The sequence below is a fragment of the Botrytis porri genome (assembly GCF_014898465.1).
Source record: "Botrytis porri strain MUCL 3234 chromosome Unknown BPOR_006, whole genome shotgun sequence".
Taxonomy (NCBI): domain Eukaryota; kingdom Fungi; phylum Ascomycota; class Leotiomycetes; order Helotiales; family Sclerotiniaceae; genus Botrytis; species Botrytis porri.
This window is the reverse complement of record NW_024066080.1, coordinates 248,155-263,894: the sequence shown is the minus strand read 5'-3', so window position 1 is coordinate 263,894 and position 15,740 is coordinate 248,155. Positions and strand designations below refer to the sequence as shown.

The window sequence follows — 15,740 nt, the reverse complement described above, 5'->3', positions numbered from 1 at the left end:
CTTGTGGGGCATCTCGCGGGGGTTCATGGTATGTAGAGTATTTGATTGTATCGGTTACGTCAACATCTATCATCTTCATAACTCCCATCGTTATGCTCTTGTCAAGGAAACCAAGTCCACAGGAATTATGACAGTCATCATTGAAAATCGCTGCATTAAGTGCACATCCATTAATTGAATCCCCACATCTCGGTCTCCAATCTTACGACCGTACAACCATGCATAATGTATTCGCTCGTGCTGCCATTTGGAGAGGTGACTTTGCCAACATACTGGCTCTCAAAAATATATTAAAACTTCGGCGGACTCCTGTTTAAGGAACTAACAGACAGCAAGCCTTATACGCGGCAGATGCCCATGCACTCTCTCCCGGAAGGGAGCGAACAGTTGCTGCGTGAATAGTACTAGAGAATACTTAGCTCAGCATTAAGAGAATTGCTGTGCGTCTTACTAATTGCCGAGATAGAGAAATGTCACATCGTACCACCGGGTTTCTGAGCAGTGAACACTTGGATCGCAGTTATGCGTGCCAATAGGCCCATTTGTGGAGCCGGTTATATTGACGTTGGCAGCATCTATAACCGTTTACAAAAAGTACGCAATTACTGCTTTGAGAATAAAATTCGAATAGTGAATTGCCATCATTGTGGTAGCATCAGAAGTATACTCTTGAAATTAGAAACACAGTTAAGATCTTGTCCGAGGCCGACATGATTTCTTCCATAATGTGCAGTATTAGATGTGCGTTTGTCCCGTGGAGGCAGTGCTCACGGTGTGGGAGAATTAAGAAACCTAGCCTCCTTTTCTGCAAGCCATGTTTTGCTCGACGCCAATCACGAGGTGTAGATAGACGAAACCGAGATTTCGCGCTGCATTCCAGTAAGCACGGGGTAATTGATAGGAGCAACACTTGTAAAGCCACAATTTAGGCGCCTCAATTTTCTGCTTTCATTCTCTATGTCGAGTGTAAGACACCGATGAGGTTGGCTGAAGATTTCTATCATGTTCACCTTGAAAACAGACCTGCCACGAATGTTACTTTTCGTGATGAGTGGTACAGATGACGAGATCAGACAGAACGACAACTGCGAAAATCATGTCTACGATTCATTTCCCAACTCAAGTATCTTCAGTGGTGACTAACACATCTTTCTCAAGAGACTGATTTCCTATGAAGTGAAGTATTCAGTCAATTATTAGGCTGGTCTCCCTCCATGGTCACTCTATTTTCCTGTCATCTAAAACAAACTCAAGACGATGCGAATACGCAGAGTTGTTAAGACTAAACAAAATATTGAAACCATCTCATCCCCAAAACATTAGACTATTCTACTCCTTTGTCAAAAATAGTTTGTACAATTAGTCATATCTTAATTTAACTCCAGCTCCGAACTTTACATGATGCTCATTTGAGTCGAGACATTTTCGTTCTTGATTTGCAGCCCAAATGCACCGCTCTTGGTTTGAGGTATCCGTTCTAGACCCTTTCCTTCCCCCGCTTGAGCATGCCACTCGAGATGGGGTGAAATACCAACACGTTCTAATCTTTCCCTTGAGAATACGGCCCAAAGTAGATAAGATTATAATCTCGTGCGCCCACAGTATTTTTAACTCCTTCCTTCCTGATGATAAGAGTATGAAAAGCTGCTGTTATAGTGTAAAAGAACTATAAACTTCATTCACCCAAACCAGCGAGGAATGAAGTGAATTGTGTATCAGCACCTGGATCTCTTGCAAACCTCTCCCGAAACCACATTTCCAATTCCTTGAATCTACAATAGCACACTGGAATTGCTTCTGTACCCCAGGTAGCCATTCCAATTCCGTGCTCCGTCCAATTCCTCAATTTTTCATCTTTGTGAGATGCATTGAATAGATCGATCGAATTTCCTGAAACACTAGTGCATCCGAAACAGGCACGAATGTGATATGTATAAGAGCAAACAGCGATCGCACTCTTCAAAATTCCAGGTATTGCAAGCGGGTTGAGCAAAGGGTCAATATTAGATGAACGATTCGAGAAGTTATTTTCTGCTAGCCGACATATTTGACTAGCATTCCAAAGGGCGGTACGGGGGTGTGGCGAAGACATCCAGCTACTTAGACGCGCTCTTGTTCTTAGTGTAGTCGAACCGGCTCCAGGACGACATTTGAAGCAACATCCTTGTCGCTGTAAGAGCTTTAGGGGTGCATGAACTGTGAGGGCGGATATATGCCATAGTATGAGGTTTAGTTGTGGAAATATGTAATCATCATTGGATTCAGTAGAGTTGATCTCTGGGTGCAATTGAGCATAATCTTCCATTATTGTACGCCAAAGATTGAGCTGAGAGCCCCATCGATGGACTGGGTCGCTTCTTTTTGGATCCGTTATCAGCTCATCTGAATCACAACAACAGAAAGCCTCGCGAGCCGTTTCCCAAGTCCCAATCTGTAGGGAACAAAGTCCGAGATGATAGTCATTATCAGTGAGATGATATGAGACTGACTGGTTCTCGTTAGCATCAATAAGATCGCGCATAAGAAAGCAGAACAAGGCTTTCTCGCGACCTACAGGTTCATGCCATTGAAGTTTTCGCCTTTCTTCGTCGGTTGCCGCAGTCCATAGCTTTGTAGACTTTGGAAGGGGAATGCTGATCTCCTGATAACGAACAGAAGGCGGATAATCCATAAGGACGCTCAGATAAGCATCTACTCTCAGACTTGAAAAAGCAAGTCTAGTTGTTGTCAGCATACGGTGTAGAAGACTGACCCAGAATACATGAGAATATTGGTACCTGTGAAGTTGTTCTTGGACCAGCCAAAGATCAAACGGATAATCACCCAGCTCATAATATGCGTTCTGTCCATTGAAGATCCCAGCATGACGACATGTTGAAATCAATGCACCATTAAGATAAACAGCTCTCGACGACATTCCATTGGTAGTCTATCATGCTATCAGTAGTGAACTGAAAATAATGTAAATTCTCACTCTTGAAAATGCAACTCACCAAAAGAGAAATTGTGTACACAACACACAAAAGAAGACCTTGGAGATTTTGGAGCGACGATTGATCAATCTCCTTATCGAGTGAAAGATGAACTTCCTGTAAATCTAGGTAAGAGATGGTACAAATCGATTCTCAGGGGGTATAAATTACTAATCGGGCAGCTAATATTGCTTCAAATACAGCCGACGCAAGTTGTTCATGCTTCTGACTTTTATCCAACCAATTCGCAAGCATTAGCATGGAGCCTAGCAAGATCGGGGAAACACTTTGAGGATTGAATGTTGGAGCATGTAAAATGGGCCAGGATGGATGGATTTTGTCGAAATAAACTTCGAGAAGCTGATTCAGATGACCTTGATCTTGACTCAATTTTCTACGTAATTCCGATAAATGATCTTGCTCAGAGGATAATGATGATAACGGTGATTGTGATGCAAATGTTGACCTGGCTCTATCACTAGATTCGGTATCATAATACGTTGCATTCATCCGAGACTTGTGTGGATCATTGAGAGCAGGCAGAGAGACTGAAGCATCGTCAGACAGAGGTATATGGAGCAAATCTGTAAGATTGCCTGCTGCAGAGTGCTGTTGACCCCAAGAAAATTCGTCGCTGGGGATAACCTGACTTTGAAACAATAGCTCAAGGGTCGCATCGGAACATGGAGGTAAAGATAACGTTGGATATTCAGATTGGAACCAGACATGTGAAAGATCAGAGTCCTGATGCGAATTGTGAGCATTGACCACGCTGTTCCCTATGATAGTCTCATTCACGCCCACGCTATCGACTCTCGTACGATTCTTCCCTCCATCAACCGATCTGCTACATTCTGTTGATGTGCGAATGCATGATCGAGAAGGTGATGTGTCATCACATTTGAGCTTCCGTTCATGGCAGGATGTGCATGCGACCATTGTACGTTTAGTGCTTGAATTCTGAGCATGATGATCTAGATGCCTCTTCAATACGTCACTGAGCGAATTGTAAGCAAAGTTCAGTTTACTCTTCCGAATGATTGAAGGGCTGAATTACCTTCGAGCATATCGCCGACCACACACAGAACATTCGTGTTGAAGGGTGGGATCATGTGACTTCATGTGCCGAGTAAGGTGTTCTTTGCGACTGAAGAGCTTTCCGCATTCAGACACATTGCATTTGATGCGTTTTGCTATTGGTTGTATACGAGTTGGAGATAATGCATCTCCTGCTTGTGGGGTGACAAATGCAGTGGGAGAAGTCTGTGCCATCTTGTTGTACACAAGTTGTTGCCGGTGGATTGGAATAGATGTAAAGAAGTAAATGGAAAGAATATAAAGTGTGAAGTTCAAAGAGGAGTAAGACATCCACCAATTGGTGAATGAGCCGACATGCACTGCTGATTAGCCAAGCTCTGTATTGGAATACGAAAGCGAGAGAACTGTGATTTTCACAGTGGGAAGTATGAAATTCTGCATCGTCAAAGATTTGGCTGAGAAGAAGCACATCGAAATGATGTTGCGAACCCATGCATATTTGAGATTTGATCTATCAGAGTATCAAAGAAAGTGCTAATCTGAGTTAAGAAGAGTGTGATTGCTTGCTCATGAAGACAAGACGCGTGTAGGGCCGGAAAGGGTGCGGAAGATTATGTAAGTTATCACTAGCCACATCTAACGCTCGCATCCCCCATTTGTGGCTGGTGCTTCTCGCGTATGGATCTATCTAGTAAGCCTACAGCCTCACATAATCAATCTACCGTTCTTCTACTCCATTGGCCCACTCGTTACTTGGAGTTTCCTAAGATTGCCAAGCGTTCGCTCACTGCCTCTTTCCGTGGGCTAAAGCAAGGGGTGAATAGTGGCCGGTGGCATGTGGGATGACCCGCATAATTGCGCAATGTTCATATTCAAGTTGCGCCATCGGAATCTGCTTACAAATAATGGCGATGTTGTAGACCGAATCTATTGTTGCCGTGAGGGCGGTTTGTCATCGGGCAGCTCATCCCTCATTATACACCGAGATGAACTGTTTCTACGATAGCTATATATTACCTATACAAGCCTATTTCCTCCTAGGCTAAACCACCATCAAACAAATTATCTTAGTTTACATTTCAGTAACAATAACATAAACAACCCATAAAACTTTTACAAATACACAAGATGTCTGGAATCACGAAAGTAGCGTTGGCAGGAGCAAGTACTTATCCATTTTCTCTGATGGGCTGTCCCTAACATCTATATAGGCATCTGGAAATCTTGGCCCAGCAATTCTTGATCAACTTATTAAAGCCGGCTTCCAAGTCACTGTTCTTACCCGACAATCGAGCACTCACAAATTTCCATCTCCTGTTACAGTCAAGGAAGTCGACTACGACTCCCTCAAATCACTCACCAATGCTCTTACAGGACAGGATGCCGTTGTATCCACTCTCGCCTCAGCCAGTTTAGACAAACAGATTCTTCTCGTTGAAGCAGCAGTTAAAGCTCACGTTAAACGCTTCATTCCTTCCGAGTTTGGATCCGATACATCTAGAGAAAATACTGGCGCCTTGCCAGTTTTCCAACCTAAAATTGCTGTCCAGAATGCTCTCAAGAAGCATGTTTCTAGCGAGTTTTCATACACTCTAGTGGCGAATGGTGCATTTCTTGATTGGGGCTTGTCAGTTGGATTCGTTATGAGCGCGAAGGGAAAAAGCATCACACTTTATGATGGTGGTAATCGAACTTTCAGTGCCACCACACTCCCAGACGTCGGGCGAGCTGTAGTTGGTATACTTAAGCACCTAGAAGAGACAAAGAATCGTGCGGTCTATATTCAAAGTTACGCAACTACCCTCAAAAATCTCGCGGAGATTGGAAAGAAGGTCTTAGGATCAGATGGTTGGACCGAGAATGTTGCGTCAGTTGATGATATCGTAGCCGGTGCATGGGAAGAATTGAAGAAACCACAGCCAGACCCGCAAAATTTCGCCATGCCATTCATCATTGCTGCGATCTGGGGTGAGGGATATGGATCGCATTTCGAGGCCTATCATAAATTGGACAATGAACTCTTGGGAATAAAACAATTGAGTGAGCATGAATTGGAGGAATTGATTAAGAGTTTGGCATAGACAGACTGTTACTTCTAATGTTTGCTTATGCAAACATGCGGAAGCGGTAAAGTTGCATAGTCTCATAATTCGACGCTGATTTAGTAAATTTCTTCAAGTAGACCATCAATCACTTGCGAGCGATACATTGTTCTCTGTGAATCTGCACGCTTTTCGTGAATCCATCGTCTAGAGCAGACTGACCACTCATAGATCTTTCGAAATTGTTTAATTCTTGGGGTAGATGACAAAACTGTTGTATCGCTTACTGATTCAATTCTATCTAGATGTATAGATGAGATCATCAAAGCATTCTATATAAGCCTGCATGAAACTATGAGAGGAATCTAAAAGTCATTAGAAAACGGGTACTTCCATAGCCACACAATGAACGCTGCCCCCGCGTAGAATCGGCATCAACCAAAATACCTAAAGATAAGCATAACAAAAAGGTCCATCGATCGTCGAAATTAGACTACTGATTTTCTGTTTCGGTGCCAAAATTCCAAAATCGACCAGTGTATCAAGCGTAATACTCGCACGGAAGAGAGTATTCTCCACGCTGCTCAACCAACTCGGTCCTACCATGTATATGTCCTGCTGGTACAGATTACTGGGAATCTTCAACGTGGTCTGTAGTTGGAGCCAGTGCAAACGATGTTAAGGGTCTAATCATGGATTGTGAGTGATGACTCTTGTGTTAATAGATTTGATACTGATGTATTCTCCAACAAGATTATAACTCCGCTTGGCTCGGAGTCGTTCCCTATGAAACCTGTGGTCCGGAAAATAAGCCTGGTGTTTCCATTCGCACTTCTTATTTGCCAACGAAAGTAGGGATATACAGTATTTCAGAAAAGGTACATATGCCCATATTGATCACCAAGTTTTACAACCGACTGGCATTAGTTTGGGGATATTCTAACATTGTCCTCTATAGTTGACAGACCTCAAGATCGACTCTCGAGGAGGATTTGTTGAAAAGTTCGAGCAACTTGCCTCCACCGTCCCAGTGGCGTATTATTCTGGCAACGGCTCTTTCAGTGGATATTGGGTTACTTTGGAGAGTACTTATATTTTCAAATATGAAACGGCTATAAGATGGAGTATCTATGCCTGTGAGACAGGACACACGAGGAGTATGCCAGTCCCAAAGTGTTTATTTATGTATGTATAAGATTCTAATGATGTGGAACAGATTTCGCCGTTTTTCATGAGAATGCATTGAAGAATGTAAGCAGTGTTTTGACAGCGCAGGGCAAAATTAAGGGCATAAATTTACAGCCGTATTCCGTTGAGAACTTCTAGAGTTCTGTTTGGGAGAGAGCGGAGCATGGAAGCAAGTTTTTGTTTGACTACTAATGGATATCAATTCAATAGGCAAGTAGTAGACGCGCTGCTGAAGTTTGAAATGAAGCTTTCACCGTATAAGCATACTTCAGAGCTATAGGCTTGCGATTGAATTTTAAAAGATACTATTGTCTGTGTTGACTCTGATAGTAGACATTTATTATGAAAGTGAATGTGCGCGATCATCAAGTGACATATCCATACGGATGCTGAATCAAACCGTTTGCTAGAGTATTGAATCATACAGAAAACCATTTTCCTAGCGGGTTGACTAAGAAAAGAAAAACTTAACACAAGATTCTTCGTCCTTATTTCAAGATTGATGTTTGCGGACGGAATGTACATCAAATTTAGGCGTAAGGGACTTTCTTGATTGATGACCCCCTGGTCGAAGCTTCAGCTAACTGTGCTGCTGTTTCACCAATCAGACAATACAACTGTCAGAACACTGAGATATTAAAAAGCCAAAAAACAATTTGTATTTATCCTCGAAAAAGCCATTATCTATCAGTTTCTTCCCTTACAATTGACCTCTCTCTCTGGCATGTGTGTCGTCCTCTGCCCAGCCTTCCCGGGTATCTTTAGGTATACGTATGAATATAACGCTAATGATGAGGGCAGCACTCGCTAAACCGACTCCCAAGTATGTGGCACTATGGTAACCCCTGAGAAGATTATTCCCATTGTCATTGGTGTTCACCTCTATGGTTCCAGCGATACCCAAACCAGTGCTCAACCCATAACCAAGGAGTGTACCTATTAATGAACCTGCCACACCTTGATGCTTCATTGAAACAGTGTTACATGCGATTATCTGAGCGCTGGTGGTGATCAGATCAATGGTAAAAGCCGATATGAACATTGCGGGAAATGCCATCGCCCAGTAAGTGAGATTTGCAGGAATAGTCGAGAGGAGGACGTTGATAATGACCATTGCCGAACATCCCAGACCAATGATGACCTGCGCCGGTACTCGAGGAACAAGCCAAGCTGCGAGAAAAGCGGTTGCACATCCAACTATAGTAAGTGGCAAGTACTGCACACCAGTAAGAATGAGACTGTCTCCACGAATGTTTTGCATGTATGCATTCATGTACCAAAAAAAGATACCCAGGCTCATGAAAGAGAAGAAAACGGTCAACATCAAAAGTCCGAATGAGGGGGCCTTCCATATGTTGAATGGAAGAATTGGTTCTTTGGCGACTTTCATTTCCCAGTATACGAATCCAGCAAAATGAAGGACAGACACAATAAGAAGTGCGATCTCGTAAGGACTGTTCCATCCAACGAGTGGTGCTTGACTGTGAACATTTTAGCTTCTTCCTTATAATTATATTCACGAGCTTCCACAACATACTTCGAGACAAAATTAAACAGGATGAGAGCAGCGACTCCCAAGTAAGAGCCAACCCAGTCCACAGTGCCCTTTGGATCAATGGGAGTATCCGCATCAACTGGCATAATTGCAACTCCGTAAACAACAAATCCAAGTAGACCACTAATTGCTATCAGTAAATGAGACTCATGAATTATACCAAGGCAGCTCACAGCATAAAGAAAAGCCATTTCCAATCTGACAGTTGAATAATGACCGCACCAACAAGAGACCCACCAGCAGCGCCAACCGGTGCCATAGCGCCAAATAAAGCAAAACTCAAATTTCGCTTCTTTCCAGGTGGGAAAGTGATACCTAGTAATGCCACAATGTTTGGTATCATCAGACCACCGCCTATTCCACATAATCCTCTCATGATACACATCGATATCAAGCTATCGGAAAATCCACCGCACAATGCCCAGAGAGTCCACCAAACACAACCAGCGGTGAAGACGTTCTTGTGGCCATAGACTGCACCTAGACGACCTCCTTTAAATTAAGGACATGTCAGCTATCCTCATGCCAATTGTTTGCACAAAAATGCGATCTGATGGATGATCTTACCAATCAAAACGAAAGTTCCTTGAGTTAAAGGGTACGAAGCAACTATCCAAACCGACTGTGCTTCTGTTGCTCCCAATGCTGCTCCGATAGCAAAACTAGAATTAATACCGGCTCCCAGAGGGATCATTTGAACTAGTTGGGTTAAGGTGATAAAAACCATGAAGACATTCTGTCTTAGCAGACTGGGCATTTTGATTTTTGGTGGTGTACTACTACCATTTTCGAGAAATGCATCACTCAAAGGAGAAATGGTATAGCTTTCCTTGTTGTGATCCTCTTCTGAAGCAGGTGGTGGACGGGAGGACATCATGATGGTATCCTCGCCGGCGAGGCGCTCAATAATTGGCGAAGAGTTGTGGTCCATTAAAGAATAGAGCAGCTGGCAAACTCTTTGCGCCGTAGTTGTATGAATTCAGATCAGACAGTCATTAAGAAGAATTGTTCATTTGCACAGTATAGAGACGATGAACTTGGACTTCTCGAAATGTAGGCAAATATGCATATCTTACCTATCTATTCATAGCTAATCAATGTAGCTGCAGCAATACCTGATTACCTCACACGACAGATACAGATTCTTTCTAATGTTGAGCCGAGGGGGTTTTGTCGCCATGATTTCAAACATTATTTGCATGTTCTCACACTGGTGAATTTTTGGAATGGTCTGGCGATATGTGGGATGCCGAGGACATTTTTAAGCTAACCTTGAATAGTCTTAGTGTACTATCTCCTAGAACCTCATGCCAAGCAATTCGCAGACCTTCCACATTCCTGAATGAATCAAACGGCATCCAAGTCTGGCATACACGGTGATCAGCTTGTCATGAATCGTACACGGCAAGGATGCAGTCCTATCTCATCACGCTCGCCGTGGGAGGAGCCTCGAGTATCAACTCCAACTCTTTCAAATACAATAGGACAAGATGTGTCTTGCAAAACGAGCAATCCTGAACGCAACTGATTTCATTTCAATTTACTGATCAATTACCAATTTCCCAATATACTACTCATCGCATTTTCAACATGACAACAGTTAAAGTTGACAGCCAACAGCGATATCATGACACGAGCGCGGCTTATGTGCTCCCAAAAGCAAATGAGTAGGCTCATCGTCTTTAATCACTGAAAGCTCTACTAATATAATCACCGAAGTGTCATTGAACAGGATCGACTCGATACTCAGGCAGCTGCCATTGTCGAGATGATTGGTGGCTTCCCTATCTTAGCTCCATTGCAAACCCTGGATGATATCTCTAAGGTGGCTGAGTAAGTATAATCAGGTTTTAAATTACAAACGAGCCGATTGAGGGACTCAGTCGCACAATTACTGAAGTATGCCCCAGTCATTCACAGTGTCACCAAAAAAGCTATGCAAATGCTGATTTTTGGGTGGTCTAGTGTTGGCTGTGGTACTGGTGTAGCCACCATCCAGATTGCTACAATCTTGCCATCTGCCACCATTTACGGTCTCGACCTGACCCCAGTCCCAGAGGAGTCAAAGAAAATGGCACCGGGCAATGTGGTTTGGGCTCAAGGAAATGCATTGGATGTTGACTACAACCAACCCGATAATGGTGTTCTAAGCCGCGAGATATTCAAACCAAAAGGAATGGATTATATCTTCGGTCGCATGCTTTTCTTGGGTATTAACAATTGGCCAAAGTACTTTTCAACCACGTCATATGCGTTGAGGTCTGGTGGCATAATTGAGCATCAGGATTTAGACTGGAAATTCTATCGCGCCGGGACCTCAGAGTGTGTTAGCGACGACTGGGAGTGGCACAAAGCAATCTTATCCGGGGCTCAAAAGTCTGGATTATCAACAGTTTCTGGTTCTGGAGCAGCAGCACTAATGAGAGATTGTGGTTTGAAGGTGATCAATTTTCAAGGTTTTGAGTTTTCATTTTCGGCGTCAAGCAAAACGCCTAAAAGTCAAGCAATGGCGAGATATGTCCAAGCTAAATTGATACCACAGTATCCGGAGTTACTTCGCAAAATGCTTGGAGCTATTGGCATAAGTGGAGAGAAATTGGAGACGCTGACCAGAGCATGTCTTCATGACATCAATTCTGAGGAGGGCTTGTACCAGAAGTATACCGTCACTATCGCAAGAAAGCCATAGCCACAGAATACTTGAAGACAAAAATATTTCCATAATCACATCTTTCCGTTGTGAATCATGTTAATGTAGGGAATTTAAAATTTTCAGTGTCATCAGGCTGCTTAGCTGTACAGCTACTAACTTTTAGTGTGCGTAGCTTGTATCGTCACACTAGCTTCTTTCAAGAACGGCTAAAATAAACCTCTTGTTTTAAGATCCATCATACTTACACGGTGTATGAATTCACATCTTAATGGTGATAAGTAATTCACTAGGCTTCAGATGTGGCTGAATTTTGAAGAGTAGTATAACAAACTAGAGCTTAGATGTTGAGCAGGATTCTTCTCGTATCTTTCTCGCATTATCTTCCGCCTCCAAATAGAATTGCAGGCTACTCACACTGGCTTATTTGATGGTTCCTCTGGTGTCGGGCCATAATTTATCGAGATCCAACATATCGGTAGTCATCAACATTTTAACCACTGTCCAGCCAATTCCACCACAAAACAAATCCCTCTGATGACCCAATTGCGGCTTGAGCCCATTACTTGCATATTCGGTTAGCGCAGTTGTGGAACTACAACCCTGATTAGGATCAATATAACTATCCGACCCAAATTGAAATGATGAAGGGGGTGGGAAAATTGCTATAGCCCGCCACGATGAAAAGGACGCGGAGTTGAGCTTTGTTTACTTGGGGTTCGAAGGCGTTAAAAAGAGTGTTCTAGAAGTCATTATTAACTGCTCTTTCTTTGGGAGATGTTACCTGTCAGCCGATTTTCATCGGTGGAGCAGGTGTAGTCATAACGTAGGGCTGAGACGTGTGGTTTCTAGTGCATGTACCATGTCTCATTCATGCAAAGTGTCGGAATACTGACGCAAACAAGCTTACATTGTCATGTCTGAAGAGGCTCAATTCTCGGTACCTACCAGATCCATTGCCTGAATGCTGTCTGGGATCTATCTTTCATCCCTTGTTCCACCCAGAACTTGCGCCTACCTCTCACACCTTGACATAAATATAGAAAATCATGCGGTCGATCAACCCTCAAGATAACAGGATGTCACTGGAAGCAATCTAGAAATGATCGGCAACGTGGCACCGATGAAAATGATAACTTCGCACTTCGACCAGTAGATGGATTGTTCGAAGGATCTCATCTCACTCTTGGCCGAGTATCTTTTGTTTTCCATGTGTGACGCGTACTCTTTTCTGTAATTGCTGACCCTACACTTGCAAACTATTCATTCGTGCGGGTTTCTGCTCTCTACGGACCCGAAGTCAGTTCTCAAATCTCACACGAGAACTTCTGAGTGAGATTCATTTTTGCGGGCATCATTTCAAGTATATATCCTGGCCCGGAGCAAATCTGAGTGCGTTGTTCAGTCTGGTTGTTTCCCAGTGAGGAATCATTTGTCGATAAAAAAATTGGGTTTTGGTAAGTGATCGAAACTGCTATCCTACCTATACGGCCCATACGGGACCAATATTTTCCAGTGCAACAGATGAGGAAGCTGTACAGGTGATGTCACCTAGAATCAATTTGTCCTTGGAGCTTTGGGTATAGTAAAAAGCTAATTTGAGGCTTTTACCTGTACACTCTTGGTTGGCGTTTGTTTCGCCCAGAAAGGGCTATGACACACAACATATTTTGGCGTCTCTTCTTATTGTTGCAATAGTTACTATGGTGATATTAGCACCCTTCGAGCCCTGAGGTCAGGCATAAGCCGAGATTCCTTCAATGCATATGTCAGGGGTGCTTGAATCCGTTGGCTAAGTTTTTCCACTTAAGAAACCATGGAGGCAGCTCCCCCCTGCTTGTAACATATCAAAGGATTCTACTCTCACGAGTGAGCAAATCAGATCATAGAGTGACACTCGGCACATGTGGGATGAAACCTACTATGAATATGGACCATGCTTACCTCTTTACTTGGGGTATCAGGAATGACATTATTAATTTTAACAGCTCTTGCCTCAACGTGGAGTCCTGGCAGTCAAAACGAGGGCCCAAAACAAGCTTACTCTTAGGGTTATCGTGTTATCTTAAGTTTCTAAGAGAAGCCTGCGATATGTCACGTTTCAGTTGAGAAATGGTATTGGCTAACGTTGCCATAACGACGAACCTTTTCGCCGGTTTGCGGGAAACCTACTACGATCAATGGATAGATGTACGAGTTCTCCCGTGAAGGCTGTGCTGTTCTACTGGAATTTTCAGCCATATTCATGTTGTGTTCATTGAGGCATTTCTCTCTCCTCGACCCAACCAAAAAAAGGATTTGCAGTTACACGTAACCGTCGTCAATAAAAGGGCTTATGCGAATATTATATCAATCGTGCAAGATGAGGCTTGTAGACCACTATAAGAACTAGACTCTGTAGACTAAACCGGAATCACATTAATCTTCAGCCCTTCTCTAACAAATCTTGTTCTAATTTTGTTCTGATATTACCTTACTCGAAACTCATTTCAATAAGGATACTCCAATATTCAACAACGGAGTTTCCATGATAACCTTCTGCAGGATGCTTGAATTGATCTTCTTCATTGGTGCTCTAGCGTCTACTCTAGCTTTTGCTTCGGCAAGTTTGATCAGAATCTGCAGCACGCGAGCTAAAGTCCCGACACCAGTGATAGTTCCAATCCAAACCAAAGTAAAGGAAAAGATCGACGAGAACGAGAATGTCTCAAAATATCAAGCTTTGAGAAATCTACGAGATCAACATGAAGTGACCGCCGCTATGTCAAGACTAGTTGATGAGGATGGCGCAGGAGCTTGGCCACCAAATGCAAATCATGATTCATGGCCCATGGCGCTTCGGCCGTACAAAGAAATTTACTTCCAACTCATTCCCCTTCTTTCTGCTGCTCCACCTTCGCTAGATGGTGATATAAATAATGAAAGACGCGAAAAATATCGATCTATGATGCGGAAGTCGTTGATGGAGCGGATCAACGTTCCCCAAGTTGTGGCCATCATGGCTGCAGTTGAAGCTGGCAACTGGGATATCTTTCCCAGAGACGCATATAATGGGTTTTATTGCTGTGTTGCTGTTTTTCGTCATGCATACAGGTATGTTCTATTCATTCAATAAGCGAACATATGCTAAGGGGAACTCAGATGGGCAACCATTCCTGTGGTCAAAGTAGCACAATTAGAGAAAATTGTAGAGTTCCCATCTGAACTGAACGCACTGTGGCCATATTTTCAGCGAAACTTCGGTGTAGACGCTGATGCAGGAAACAATACATCTAATGTCCTACTAAACTTCAATACGAGAGGAGAAAGAATTTATAGGATCAACGTCGGAATGTCCGATTTGATCCGATCATCCGAGGAAGTCTTCTTCCAAATGTTTTATGATCTTGAAGTTGTTGTAAGTTCCACTCTCCATCCCAATCTTTCAATGTAGCACTACTGACTCTCCCAGGCTTTCCCTATCTACCACGAAATGGTACTCTCAATTCTAGCTTACAACTCTTCTTCCCCCATGGCTTGTCTCCCCCACCTTCGCACCATGAACACACGTCTCCGCGACCTCTTCCTCGTCTTCTACGAAAATCTCACCAAATCCCGTGTCTCTCGTTCCGTCTGGCTTTCCTACATTCAGGGATTCTAAGGTTGGGGCGTGGGAAGAATCGTCAATGGGGAATATGTGAAATATGATGGACGTTCTGGAAACCATGTCTTGTTTTTCCAGGCGCTAGATGCATTTTTGGGAATGGGGAGATATTTGACGGATAAGAATATGAAGAGATATATACCCGTGAGACAAAGAGAATTGTGCTTGGTGCTAAAGAAATATAGTTTTGTGAGGGGAGCAAGGGAGAAGGGAGAGAGGGAGATTGAAGAGGAGTTCGCAAAGATGGTTAGTCAGTTGAAGGTGTGTATATTTCTTGTTTATCATCAATGTTCACCCAGTTCTTTCTGCTTGCGAGGATTATGTGCTGATATATCAACACTAGTTATTTCGTGCCGCCCATCGTGCACGCGTAATGTCGTATCTCCAAGAGCCAGCCCCCCGAACGTCTAGTAATGACAGCTGGTAAATCTGTTCTTGAGAACTCGAATACCAAGAGTCTGGATGATGCGTTGAAGCCTTTGGATGATATGCTAGCGGATAGGTTGAAAGAAACAGCGGATGTTGGAACCATTAGTGCTGGCGCTTGAGATCAGCATGCCTCTAGGTCATCGAGGCATGAGGAAATAATTAGGTGGGAATATGCTATAATTGAGAATTGATTTGGGATAACAGGTATTGAACTGTTGAAATA

The 15,740-nt window shown here is 43.2% G+C and overlaps 7 protein-coding genes across 7 annotated transcripts; 5 read left to right on the top strand and 2 right to left on the bottom strand.

Moving 5' to 3' along the window:
• Nucleotides 1-1,002: 1,002 nt before the first annotated feature.
• On the top strand, nt 1,003-1,280 carry EAF01_004624 (uncharacterized protein; the record flags this gene model as incomplete). Its single annotated transcript, XM_038912878.1, has 2 exons — nt 1,003-1,135; nt 1,201-1,280. The coding sequence occupies 2 exons, from the start codon at nt 1,003-1,005 to the stop codon at nt 1,278-1,280; spliced, it is 213 nt and encodes a 70-aa protein (XP_038770964.1).
• A 54-nt stretch (nt 1,281-1,334) lies between these two features.
• Nucleotides 1,335-4,244, bottom strand: EAF01_004623 (uncharacterized protein; the record flags this gene model as incomplete). The annotated part of the gene is made up of 5 exons (XM_038912877.1): nt 1,335-2,717; nt 2,778-2,929; nt 2,994-3,089; nt 3,144-3,969; nt 4,030-4,244. 5 exons carry the CDS (start codon nt 4,242-4,244, stop codon nt 1,676-1,678), a joined length of 2,331 nt encoding a protein of 776 aa, XP_038770963.1. The 3' UTR covers nt 1,335-1,675.
• Nucleotides 4,245-5,138: 894 nt separating this feature from the next.
• EAF01_004622 (uncharacterized protein) lies at nt 5,139-6,091 on the top strand (the record flags this gene model as incomplete). The annotated part of the gene is made up of 2 exons (XM_038912876.1): nt 5,139-5,171; nt 5,222-6,091. The coding sequence occupies 2 exons, from the start codon at nt 5,139-5,141 to the stop codon at nt 6,089-6,091; spliced, it is 903 nt and encodes a 300-aa protein (XP_038770962.1).
• A 653-nt stretch (nt 6,092-6,744) lies between these two features.
• Nucleotides 6,745-7,378, top strand: EAF01_004621 (uncharacterized protein; the record flags this gene model as incomplete). The annotated part of the gene is made up of 4 exons (XM_038912875.1): nt 6,745-6,751; nt 6,806-6,903; nt 7,011-7,209; nt 7,269-7,378. 4 exons carry the CDS (start codon nt 6,745-6,747, stop codon nt 7,376-7,378), a joined length of 414 nt encoding a protein of 137 aa, XP_038770961.1.
• Nucleotides 7,379-7,775: 397 nt separating this feature from the next.
• On the bottom strand, nt 7,776-9,977 carry EAF01_004620 (uncharacterized protein). Its single transcript, XM_038912874.1, has 4 exons — nt 9,363-9,977; nt 8,969-9,287; nt 8,778-8,918; nt 7,776-8,721 (listed from the first exon to the last, which is right to left on the bottom strand). The coding sequence occupies exons 1-4, from the start codon at nt 9,724-9,726 to the stop codon at nt 7,941-7,943; spliced, it is 1,605 nt and encodes a 534-aa protein (XP_038770960.1). The 5' UTR covers nt 9,727-9,977; the 3' UTR covers nt 7,776-7,940.
• Nucleotides 9,978-10,385: 408 nt separating this feature from the next.
• Nucleotides 10,386-11,484, top strand: EAF01_004619 (uncharacterized protein; the record flags this gene model as incomplete). Its single annotated transcript, XM_038912873.1, has 4 exons — nt 10,386-10,462; nt 10,515-10,628; nt 10,671-10,694; nt 10,761-11,484. 4 exons carry the CDS (start codon nt 10,386-10,388, stop codon nt 11,482-11,484), a joined length of 939 nt encoding a protein of 312 aa, XP_038770959.1.
• Nucleotides 11,485-13,990: 2,506 nt separating this feature from the next.
• EAF01_004618 (uncharacterized protein) lies at nt 13,991-15,636 on the top strand (the record flags this gene model as incomplete). Its single annotated transcript, XM_038912872.1, has 5 exons — nt 13,991-14,538; nt 14,587-14,842; nt 14,897-15,041; nt 15,087-15,349; nt 15,432-15,636. 5 exons carry the CDS (start codon nt 13,991-13,993, stop codon nt 15,513-15,515), a joined length of 1,296 nt encoding a protein of 431 aa, XP_038770958.1. The 3' UTR covers nt 15,516-15,636.
• Nucleotides 15,637-15,740: the final 104 nt, after the last annotated feature.